Source organism: Tamandua tetradactyla, chromosome 4 (genome assembly GCF_023851605.1).
Source record: "Tamandua tetradactyla isolate mTamTet1 chromosome 4, mTamTet1.pri, whole genome shotgun sequence".
Lineage (NCBI taxonomy): Eukaryota > Metazoa > Chordata > Mammalia > Pilosa > Myrmecophagidae > Tamandua > Tamandua tetradactyla.
The window spans coordinates 189,627,247-189,640,074 of NC_135330.1; the positions used below are offsets into that span (position 1 = coordinate 189,627,247).

The window sequence follows — 12,828 nt, forward strand, 5'->3', positions numbered from 1 at the left end:
AAAACTAATTCCTTCCCTATCGATGTGAAATGACAACAACCCCCTTCAAAAAAGAAATTTAAAAATTAAAAAAACTTTCTTATATAAAGATTGGATAGCATTATATTTACGGACCAGCAGAGAACCCTACAGGTATAACTCATAGACACTGCAGGTTCAGTTCCAGACCACCACAAGGAAAAGAATGTCATAATAAAGTGAAGCACGCTAATTCTGGGGTTCCACAGTACCCGTACAAGGTATGTCACACTATAACGTAGTCTATTAAGTGTGCACTAGCATTACGTCTAAGAAAACAAGGTGCACACCTTCATCAACATGTGACACAGAGACACAAAGTGAGCACATGCTGTGAACAGTGGCACTGAGAGCCTGCGCTAAGCAGGTTGCCACAAACCTTCAGTTTGTAAAAACCGCAGTATCTGAGGAGTATATTAAAGAGAGGCAGGATAAACGAGGCCGGCCTGCACTGAGCTTTCTTATCTAAGACTACAGTATGTGTCTCCATTTATTTACCTTCGCAGACCCCAGGTGTGGGCACATGGGTATGGATTCTAGGTGTTGCGCTCTCTGCCATCCTGAGTTTACTCCAAGGTGTATTATGGTTTTTGTTATTATTCTAACTGGGATTTTCCATCCATTAAATTTTTGGAGAATGTGTTCGTTATTTCTTCACCAACGGAAAAGTTCCTGAAGTTTCAGAAACCCCCAAGTTAAACAGGTGTCTTTATGGCTGGGCTTCTCAGAGAACCTAACATACTATAATTCCCCAAGAGCAGGAAATATGTTAGTACATCAGATTTCAAAATGACGGACCATTGGGCCCTTCGGGTACAGTTCTGAGTATCTCATAGTACTAGCATTCAAAGCTTGGGAACTACTCTGAATAAGACAGAGATCTACTTCTTATAATTTATCAAATCTACAACTTTTTTTTAGCCATTGTCATATATATATTTTTTTTTCTTCTTTTTTTTCATGGGCAGGCACTGGGAATCGAACCAGGGTCTCCAGCATGGCAGGCAAGAACTCTGCCTGCTGAGCCACTGTGGCCTGCCATGTCTTATATTTTAACATATGCAAAGTTCTAGATATAGTACGGCCATTTTCTAGGTGCTAGCCAACACTCTTGATAATGTACAAGTGCCATTATATTTTAATAATTACTACTTCATATTATTGCTTCCTCCTACTTCTACTTTTTCATTTTAGAATACCAATATTTTATCCAGCTAATTTTTCTCAATACATTTTAGAATCACTTTGCTATTAAAAAATTCCCATCGACATTTTTTTGACCTCCAGAAACAGAGTATTATTCCATTAGTACAAGTCCTCCGTATGTAAAAAGGTTTAATATTCTGCTACAATTTTTATACATTAAGTAATGAAAAGTCAATCTTTGGTAAAGTCAGATTATGAATAACCTTGTCTCTAACATTTTGTTGTTACTACTTAAGATCAGTTCCCACTGAGTATAAATCTAACATAAGTAGTAAGCTTTTGACTTTTATTTGCTTTACTAATGAAAACTCAAGGCAAAATAAAGCTCATGCCTAACATATAACGAGGAAAAATGATCCCAGTGATGACCCAAGCTTTACCAGGACCCTCGATGAAATAAAACAAAACCAAATGGATGTCTGCAGGTGAAAATAACACCTCAAAGACCCAGCCTAAATGTGGGCCTTACATCATAGAACTCATATATTACTAGCAAGATTTCATTATTAACTGATTCCTGTGGAAAAGGGCTTCACTTGGAGTCACAAGCCACAATGCAGTCAGAAGACGAGAGAAGGAAGCAGCAAGGAGGAGAATCAAGGAATCAAAGGAAGTAAAGTCTCCCATAAATAGGTAAATGAACAGGTAAGAATGGGGGATAAAACATAAATCTGTGTTATGACTCAAATATTATAAGCAAGTTAATGACAAGCACTACACACTTAACTTTTTGAGTAACTATCCAAGGTCCTATAAACAATATTTGTAAGTACTGACTTAGAAGTCAGGCCTTTAAAATTCAGAATCAATGTAATCTAGTGAACCAAAGCTAATCATTTCAAGGATCTTCACCTCTACCAGTAAGTAAAGTTAATTTGCTGATATCTTCTGGTGGTATCAATTACGAGACTTTAACTACAAATCTAAGGATAATTATCAATTATTCATAGGAATTCACTCACTGATGAAGCACTACATGCCAGGAACTGTTCTGGGTGCTATGGATACAGCAGTGAACCAAAGAGAGCAAATTCTTCCCCTCAAGGAGCTTCCAGTCTAGTGAGGCAGAGAGGTAAATAAATTAACAAAAAGTAGCTTATATAGTGCGGGAGCTATTAAGGCTATGAATAAAAATAAAGCAGGGGGCAGTGCAATGGTGGCTCATTGGTAGAATTCTTGCCTGCCAGGCCGAAGACCCGGGTTCGATTTCCAGAGCCTGCCCATGCCAAAAAATAAAAAATAAAATAAATAAATAAATCAGGGTGAGAGGATGGAGCACGGTCTGACATAAGGACTTCGAGGAGACACCATTTGAGTGGAGTCCCAGAGAAAGTATAGGAGTGACACAGATACCCGGAGGTGGAACATTCCAGACAGAGAGGGGCTGCTAGTACAGGGATCTTCAGTCTCTCCATTAGAGTCACAGCCACAGCGAAGGCAAATGAATGAGTACCTGGTTTCTGGATCAAGGGAATCCACGAGTTTTTTATCAGCTAGTAACTTTTGCAAACTTTGATATAATTCCACATTTGTGTTTAACCTAGAAAAATGACACAAAAAAAATTAAATTATTTTCTAATACCTTATTTTTAACTTTTCATTAAAAGAACAGTATCAAACTCTAACATGCACATGCTCAAAGTCCAGAGGTTTGAGGCAGTTATTGGTTTTGTTTTCTTTTTTTTTCTTTGGGCCAGGAATAGCATAATCACACTTAGAAACTATTTAGTATTTGGTATAAGGAAAGGCAATCTGTTGGTGAGGTAACAAGGTACTACCTGTTCTGGAAGGTAAAGGATAAATTTAAAGCCATTGTCAGCAGCTGGGGAAGAAAAGAAGGGAGGAAGGGAATGTAGTGGCTGGTCATTGAATTGACCCATTGCAACTGAAAACTAAGCCCTATAAGAAACATGTCAATGATGCCTCTTTTTTAACTTTTCTTTTTTTCAGGGGAGACCGTGAATGCAGTCCCCCCCTACCACAAATTATGCAGTCGAGTTTCCCACATTTGGGGAAATCGCAGGGGTCAGCCATCTGGAGTGTAATGGATAAGCCTTGCCCTGGGAAAACCACCTTCGTGATCATGGTATCTCCCCTGCCAGGTAAGGATTCAATGACGCTTTTTTTTTTTTCTTTCAACAAATGGAGAGGAATGAGGATAGGAGAAAGGATGAATAAAGAGCAGATTTTTCAGTCCCACTAAGCACAGTAGGACGCAGGCTACCTACTGGCCCTGGCGGAGGGTGGCAGGGCCACAGAGTAAAGCTGTGGGTTAGGAGCACAGGCTCTGGAGTCCCAAATCTGGCCATAAGCACTGGCTCTGTGACTATTCTGTGGAGTTGGGCAAGTAACTCTCTCAGCTTGTTATATAGTGGAGAAAACACCCACCCCAGGTTGCTGGGAGGATTAAAGGAGATGTGTGTGAAGCAGTAACGGGCTGCTGCTTTTGGTAAACGAATGATCCAGGCTGCCCTTGGCCAAATCTGTAGAGGAAACTGCATCCCCACCCATGGCAGCACTAATCTCAATTCAGGCTAGGGAACCCCTGTCAGTCCCCAAATTCTTCTTCCCTAGCGGCCAAGAAAGCCCTGTTACTCTCTCAGCTAAAGAGTGAGCTGATTCTAGACAACATTGCTCCCTGCCTGGTGTGTCTCCAGGGAAGGCTGATGTTACGAGAAACCATCTGCCAATTCCTCCCCAGGGACTCAGGAACTCAGGGAGGGTCAGGTTTCCCAGTCAGCTCACAATCAAAACGATGATGTCGGATGTACATCAGAGGGATTGGCTGCCATGCTGTCAGGGGCCGACCCAAACTTCACAAAAACTGAGGCAGTCGTCACCAACCAAAGGGCGCTGAACAGAAGAGCCAGGCATGCCTGCTCAGCTGTAGCTCCAAGGTGGGGTGACAGGGCGACTGGGAGAAAACCCAGGTGGGTGTCAAAGAACCACATGAGGAGTCTAATCCAATCTCCCACCTCATGCTCTTTGTTGAAAGATCCTGAGCTCAAGATGATACTTGGTGTTAAATCTAAAAATATACCAAATTTTAAGCTATTTTCCCATTTCCAGGAAACAAATCATTCTATACATAGGAAAAAAATCATAATTTTTTAAAAGAAAGATTCAACTGCAGAGGTTAGTTAAACTAGGATGCCGTTAGACCAGGGGAAACAGAGAGTCGTGGTGCTCAGAGGGAAGAGCAAGCAAGACCCTAGAGACTGACATAAATGCTACTTTAAGACTTTACTTCCCGGTCCCCAGGTAGCAGCAAAGGAAAAAAAGGGGAGCAACAGATTCAAAAGCTCCATGGCAAAGGGAAGGTCAGAGATGGACACCTCAGCAGTTTCCCCACCACCCTCCCATTTCCATTAGACCAGAGGCGCCTTGTTTACTGAACGAGTGGGACAGCCCTCCTGCAGCCTCAGAGTTGTGCGATCTGAGTCTTCAGTTTAGCCTGATCCCTGCTTTCCAGCGGCAAATTCACATGGAGCAGGCCTGTGGTTCCTGTTGGTTTTATGTACTTTCCAGCCTGGTGTCCTGAGTCTGAGAGCTTTCAAATACAGCACTGCCCGCCTTGAAGAAAGCACTTGGGAGCTCTCCTAAGTGGCTTAAAAATATTTAAATTGACCACAAAATCACTTTAAAATAAACTCACTTTATCGTAGTAGCCACTGTCTACAGCTTGCTTTGACCCTCCCAGATGGTTTTATAGTTTCCCTAGACCAACTTGGCCCCAACTTGAGGGGGCTGCAAGGGAATTACATATATATAATTTTGGTTTCTTGTTTACTTGTGGCCTAGAGCTATCAACGGAGTACAATTTAATCATATAATAATCCAGTAACTCCAGTTCACCATAAAGGTACTAAAAAACTGTGAAATAATGTAAATAATAATGACAATATCAAGGATGTTGGATGGTTTCTATGTGCCTGACATGGTTTTAAGCATTTTGCACTTACTACCTCATTTCATTCTCAGGACAGCCCTAAGACGCAGATCATGCTATTAGCCCGTTTACATAGAAAACTAAGTCAAAGTACACTGGAAGCTAGACCCAGGTCACAATGCTGGTATGGTGAAATACAGTGAGCCCGAGTCCCCTTCTCTCCCCCACCCTGCTGCCTCTTGCCAGTTCATAAGACACCCCATCGTTCACACTGCAGCATGGGACACAAGTGCTATGCACAAAACTTCCCAAAGCAAAAGTCCACAGAACCGTGTAATCCAGCGTCGTAGTGAAGGGACAACACATACTTCTCCACCATGGTGCCAATACTTCTACACGCTTCTTCTGCAGCCTCTCTGAATGCTGGGTCAGGGTGAGCAATTTTCACAAAATCAGCCTAAAATAGGGGAAAGGAAAAAAACCAAAAGGGAATTTGATGGAAAACATTCCTCCAGGATCCTGGAGTTAAAATGAAAACCTATTTTTTAAAATGTGACATCTGGCTTAATGTAAATCTTTCCATTACGTTGGTTTTTCCCAAACTAGTAAGGCAAAAAAACAGCTTCTCTCTGAACATTTGTCAATTCTATTACTCCTGGAAACAAGTTTGTTTCATTCCAAAGAAAATACTTTTACTAACATTATTTTAGAAAAGTCTTTCTCCTTCAAATATAAACGCCAAGTCTTCCAACTTCTATAGTTCAAAAAAGCAAATCCTTGTTTCAAATATCCTAAAATTTCTAACTAAAATTGCTTTCACTGTGGTTCTCACCTGTTCACCTGGATCCAGAGAATAACTCTTACAGGCTTAAAAAAGAAAAAATGGATATATAATATTTCAAAACCCATTTAACTACATCCTGGTCTTAGTACAGAAAAAAGGGCACATTCTTTCTTACAGCCCTTTCAGTAAAATATGAATTCCTAGTCCCAAATAAATCTAACATATTATCACTACTACAATAGTGATTATTAGACTTAAACCTGAACTAGTATACTATGAGACTTTAGTTTTCATTTGTTAATGGAAGTACACTGCAGGAAAAAAAAATTGCAGGGAAACTGAAATTGTAGCCTTCATTTTCCAAGAAGACAATACATGTGGCTATAACACATGAAATAAAATCATGACAAGGTAAAATTTCCTGACTTATCAAATCATTTTTAATGCAAAAATATTTAAATCCATAGTTTGATACAATAATTGTTACTAGTAACAAGATAGTATTAATACTAAAGTACCTGAAAAAAGAGTCATAAAACAGTTACAGCATTTTTTAAATTACTAATCTATATAGTACAGAATTTACAACCAATGTTGAAAATTCAAAAGACTAGCATACATTTAAAAACACATTTGTAATATTGATAGGGAAAACAATTCTATATTATATAACTATTAAAAAAAAAAGAACATAAAACAAAATGGCCATTATCCCACTATTATGTAGTTTGTAAAACTGTCTTATTGACTTAATTGGCACGTAATATTTTAAAAATTAAAAAATGAGTGAGGTTCTTTGAATTCTTTTGCACAAAAAATCACACATATAAATCACATACACAAAATAACTGAGATATTACTATACTTTGTAAATATAAAAAACTTCAAAAACAGGACAAGACACAGGGCAAAGAAGTTAAAATCTTTGTAGCAAAAAACAAAGGTATTACACCATTTAATGAACATAAAAGCTAAGACAACAAATAAAATCATGAATTCTGGGATTTGTGTACTACAAAAGCTAATTCTTGATCACAATTATAGTGAAATTCATAAACATACACTTCAATTTACAGATTTCAGTCACTCAATTAAGTGGGGAAGTTGTGAAACCTCTTGTTTCAGCAGCAGTTTCCCACACCCCCTTCCTCATTCAAAGAAGCATTTCCCACACACATCCTGGAGGGACAGGAGGGACACACACACAAAAAAACCCAATGAAACCCAGAACTCCTGACTACTCAGAGCCTACATCTCCCTTCACTCTGAGGAAAAACCCTTTAAAACAAGATGCTTGACAATTTCTTTAACCCTGAGAATCTATGCTAATCTGAGAAGCCTTGCTGCTGATTCAGGGCAAAGGAAGGAATGTTCTGAAAAAGGGGTAAGGAAAAAATAGAGAGGTGTTATGCTGGGTGAAAAGAAATCAGTTGCAAAGACTATATAGATTCCATTTATGACATTCTAGAAAAGACAAAATTACTGAGCTGGAGGGCAGACTGGTGGGTGCCAGGGGTTAGAGGTGAGGGGAGAGAGTGATTATAAGGGCAGCACAAAACAGTTTTCAGAATGGAACAGTTCTGTGTCCTGATGGTGGCGGTGGTTGCACGAATCCACATGAGTTAAAATTCACAAAATTCCTCCGAACTCACTCCCTAAAACAGTTTTCCTATATGATACTTTTTAAAATAAATACATTTTTTTAAAGATGAGGAGGCTAGCTAACTTCCCAGCATCTCTGGATAAGCTTTATCTAACACAAGAAGCCAGCCAGCCCTGGGAAGGTTGGTACTGCCTGTATTATTAGCCCGGCTCTCCCATTTGTAGACTGGGCAATCCCGAGCACATCACTCAGCCTCTCTGGACTTTCTTTCTTCATCTGAAACATGCTGAGAAGGTGCAAGCAGTCAATCCAGGTAAAGCTCTACTCACCATAGGGCCTGGTACAAGGTAAAATCTGAATCAAAGTAAACCCCAGAAAGAATGCAAGCTCCCTGAGGACAGAGGTTTAGTTTGCCTTATGGATGACTGTAATTCCAATGTCTAGGTAAGCGCCTGGCACATGCTAGATACTCCACATTGAAGGAACATGAGGAAGACACCCATATAAGCTAACACCAAGTAGAGAGGCTCATGGATTACAAATGTTTTGGATTCTGTGCACCACTATCATCTTCCTTGGTGTGGGTACCCAAGACTGGGCTCGGGGGGCAGACAGAAGGCCATGCTTCCTCTCGTGACACTGGTTTCTGAGGTGGTGAAGGGGCCTAGGTATGTGTCATGGTCAGGTTCATGTGTCAATTGGTCAAGTGGTGGTACCTGTTTGCCTGGTTGGGCAAGTGCTGGCCTGTCTGTTGCAATGAGGACATTTCATAGAATTAAATCATGATCACGTCAGCTGCATCCACAGCTGATCTCATTTGTAATCAGCCAAGGGGAGTGTTGTCCACAATAAGTGATGCTTAATCTAATCACTGTGAGCCTTTTAAGGAGGATTCAAAAGAGACAGGCTCTCTTCCTGCTTCAGCCGGCGAGCCTCTCCTGTGGAGTTCATCCAGACCCTCCATCGGAATCATCAGCTTCACAGCCTGCCCTGTGGATTTTGGACTCTGTGTTCCCACAGTTAGGTGAGACACTTTTATATTTGCAAGTGTTTCCTGTTGATTCTGTTTCTCTAAAGAACCCTAACTAATACAACTTGGTACCAGGAGTGGTTCTTAAGAAACAGAATCTTAAAAATGGGTTTTTATGAATGGTTTTCTACTCTGAGTGGACTCAAAGGCACTAAGGACTCTGATTCCCATAATCAGAATGACACGCCCAATCCATAGAGTGAGTTGGCAAAAGAGATAGTCAAAATATCACCATTCGATTCTCCTAATGCTTCACTTACACGAAGCCAGGCTCTGGGGAATAATGTTTTTGACACCTTTACAGAGTTTGTGGAAACAAGAGGTATAGAGAAGTTGGCCGGCTGTTGTTAAATACACTGGATACATTAAGGAGTGAAAGGGATGGGTTTAAGTCTTCAAACGAGAAGCTTAAGCGTCATCTGACAGATGTAGGAGTTTCTATGAGTATCTTAAAGGAAAATCTTATCTCCTGTACCGTAGACTTGAGATCTCTGAAAATCAGACTCAGAATCTTACTGATAGAGTAGCAACTTTACAACGTAAACTGAAATCTCAATGTTGCATGGTGTCTGCTGTTAAAGTGAGAGCATTGATTGGAAAGGAGTGGGACCCTGAAAAATGGGATGGTGACATATGGATTGATAATGATGTCAGGGGAGGGGGAGGGAGTGAGGTTGAAACCCTAGGTCATGATGAGTCTTCTTTAAATAACCCTGTAATAGTCTACCCTGAGGACATAGCCACCCCACCTCCAGCCTGCCTTGAGGAATTGGCCACCCAACCTCCTCCTGAAGGGATTAGCCCTAGAGTTATTAATCCTGTTTCACCAGATGAAACTGCAAATGAATGCCCTGAAGCAAATGGCTTGGAAGATATTTCTAATTCTTTTTATGACCAACCCCCACCACCCCTCATTTCTCCCAGACCTATAACTAGACTAAAGTCCCAACAGGCCCCTAAGGGTAAGGTACAAAGTACCACATGTGAGGTACACTATACTCCAAAAGAACTGTGTGAGCTTTCCAATTTATATAGACAGAAATCAGGGGAATACGTGCGGCAATGGATTTTAAGGGTGCGGGATAATGGTGGGAGGAAAATAAGGCTGGATCAGGCTGAATTTATTGATATGGGCCCACTACACAGAGATTCTGCATTCAATGTTATTAAGTTGAGGGATAAGAAAAGGCATTAACAGTTTGTTTGGATGGTTGGTTGAACCACGGATCAAAAGGTGGCTGACATTACCTGAGGTTGAAATGCCAGAACTGCCCTGGTATAATGAATGTAGAGACTGGAATGTTAGAGTGGATTTATCATGCAAAGCCTGCTCTTACACCCCAGGAATGTCCAGAGGATGCACCTTTTACCAGAACAGTGAGAAATACATTTGTGAGACTAGCGCCATCATCCCTGAAGAGCTCTGTAGTTGCACTTCTGATATTACTGTAGGAACTGCTGTCACTGAGCTGGAATCCTTAAACACAATGGGGATGACAGGATCCCGAGTTGGCAGAAGTCAGGTGGCAGCATTTAATCGCCAAAGACAGGGTAGACGTGGCATTATAATAGACAGCAAACTCAAAGCAAGAGTCAAAATTATATGACTCACAGAAATTTGTGGCATTGGCTAGTAAATCATGGGGTACCTAGAAATACAATAGATGGACAGTCTACTAAATTCTTGTTCAAGCTATATAAACAAAAGAGTTCTAGGTCAAGTGAACAGAAATCTAACCTGAATTACAAAAACACAGAGTCACAGCCCCTTAATCAGTTTCCAGACTTGAGACAGTTTACAGACCCAGAGCTCCTTGAATGAAGTGGAAGCCAGGTCCCTTTGGGGGAGAACCCTGTTACACTGCCACAGATTTATACTGTTAATCTTCCTCCAAGCCTTCCCCAAGGAGACCAACGGCCTTTTACCCAGGAAACTATGCACTGGGGAAAAGGAAATGATCAGCTATTTCGGGGATTATTAGACACTGGTTCAGAAGTGACATTAATTCCAGGGGACCCAAAACATCACTCTGGACCACCAGTCAGAGTGGGGGCTTATGGAGGCCAGGTGATCAATGGAGTTTTAGCTCAGGTCCATCTCACTGTGTGTCCAGTGGGCCCCCAGACCCATCCTGCAGTTATTTCCCCAGTTCCCGAATGGATAATTGGAATAGACATACTGACAACTGGCAGAATCCCCACATTGGCTTTCTAACTCAAGCAATGAGGGCTATTATGGTGGGAAAGGCCAAGTGGAAGCCACTAGAACTGCCCCTACCTAGCAAAATAGTAAATCAGAAGCAATACCGGATTCCTGGAGGGATTGCAGCGATTACTGCCACTCTTAAAGACTTGAAGGATGCAGGAGTGGTGTTTCCTACCACATTTCCATTTGACTCTCCTATTTGGCCTGTGCAGAAAACAGATGGGTCTTGGAGGATGACAGTGGATTATCGTAAGCTCAACCTGGTGGTAACTCCAATTGCAGCTGCTGTTCCAGATATGGTATCATTGCTTGAGCAAATATATACAGCTATTGATCTGGCAAATGCTTTTTTCTCAATAGCTGTTAGTAAGGACTAACCAGAAACAGTTTTCTTTCAGCTGGCAAGGTCAGCAATATACTTTCACTGTCCTACCTCAGAGGTATATCAAATCTCCAGCCCTATGTCATAATCTTGTCCGCAGGGACCATAATCGTTTCTCCCTCCCACAAGACATCACATTGGTCCATTATATTGATGATATTATGTTGATTGGATCTACTGAGCAAGAAACAGCAACTACTCTAGACTTACTGGTAAGGCATTTGCATGTCAGAGGATGGAAGATAAATCCAAAAAAAATACAGGGGCCTTCCATCTCAGTGAAATTTCTAGGTGTCCAGTGGTGTGGGGCATGTCGAGATATCCCTTCTAAGGTGAAGGAAAGTTGCTGCAACTGGCCCCTCCTACGACCAAAAAAGAGGCACAACACCTAGTTGGTCTCTTTGGATTTTGGCGACAACATATTCCTCATTTGGGTGTGCTACTCTGGCCCATTTATTGAGTGACCAGAAAAGCTGCTAATCTTGAGTGGGGAACTGAACAAGAGGAGGCTCTGCGACCGATCCAGGCTGCTATACAAGGTGCTCTGCCACTTGGGCCATATGTTCCAGCAGATCCAATGGTGCTGGAAGTGTCACTGGCAAACAGAGATGCTGTTTGAAGCCTTTGGCAGGCCCCTATAGGAGAATCACAATGCAGACCCTTAGGATTTTGGAGCAAAGCCTTACCATCTGCTGCAGATAACTACTCTCCTTTTGAGAAACAGCTTTTGGTCTGCTACTGGGCCTTAGTAGAGACTAAACACTTAACCATGGGCCACCAAGTTACCATGAGACCTGAGTTGCCTATCATGAGCTGGGTGTTGTCTGACCCACCCAGCTATAAAGCTGGACATGCGCAGCAGCACTCTACTTTAAAATGGAAATGATATATACAAGATAGGGCCAGAGCAGGTCCTGAAGGCACAAGTAAGTTACATGAGGAAATAGCCCATATGCCCATGGTCTCCACTCCTGCCACATTACCTTCTCTTTCCCAGACCAGAGTTATGGCCTCTTAGGAAGTTCCTTACAGTGAAGTGACTGAGGAAGAGAAAACTCGGGCCTGGTTTACAGATGGTTCAGCACGATATCCAGGTACCACCCACAAGTGGACAGCTGCAGCACTACAAACCCTTTCTGGGGTGTCCTTTAAGGACAGTAGTGAGGGGAAATCCTCCCAGTGGGCAGAACTTCGAGCAATGCACCTGGTTATTCATTTTGCTTGGAAGAAGAACTGGCCAGAGGTGTGTTTGTATCCTGACTTATGGGCTGTTGCTAATGGTTTGGCTGGATGGTGAGGGACTTGGAAAGACCATGATTGGAAAATTGGTGACAAAGAGGTCTGGGGAAGAAATATGTGGATACACCTTTCTGAATGGGCTAAAAACATGAAAATATTTGCATCCCATGTGAATGCACACCAGAGGGTGACTTCAGTAGAGGAAGGTTTTAATAATCAAGCAGACAAGATGACCCCTTCTGTGGATACCAGTCAGCTTCTTTCCCCAGCAACTCAAGTCATTGCCCAATAGGCTCATGAACAAAGTGGTCATCGTGAGAGGGATGGAGGTTATGCATGGGCTCAGCAACATGGACTTCCACTCACCAAGTCTGACTTGGCTACAGCTACTGCTGAGTGCCCAATCTGCCAGTAGCAGAGACCCACAATCAGACCCCGATATGGCAACATTCCCCAAAGTGACCAGCCAGC

At 41.8% G+C, this 12,828-nt stretch overlaps 1 protein-coding gene and 1 non-coding gene across 2 annotated transcripts in view; both read right to left on the reverse strand.

The window, feature by feature from the left end:
* Positions 1–12,828, reverse strand: part of MIPEP (mitochondrial intermediate peptidase) — a 208,707-nt gene that overhangs the window by 189,995 nt on the left and 5,884 nt on the right. Inside the window, exons 3-4 of the mRNA XM_077158849.1 lie at positions 5,482–5,570; positions 2,678–2,764 (exon numbers count right to left, since the gene is read on the reverse strand). Of these exons, the coding sequence (XP_077014964.1) occupies positions 2,678–2,764; positions 5,482–5,570 (176 nt within the window). The remainder of the gene's footprint in view (positions 1–2,677; positions 2,765–5,481; positions 5,571–12,828) is intronic.
* On the reverse strand, positions 3,172–3,334 carry LOC143681950 (U1 spliceosomal RNA). The gene has a single exon (XR_013174985.1). It is a non-coding gene; the product is annotated as a U1 spliceosomal RNA (small nuclear RNA).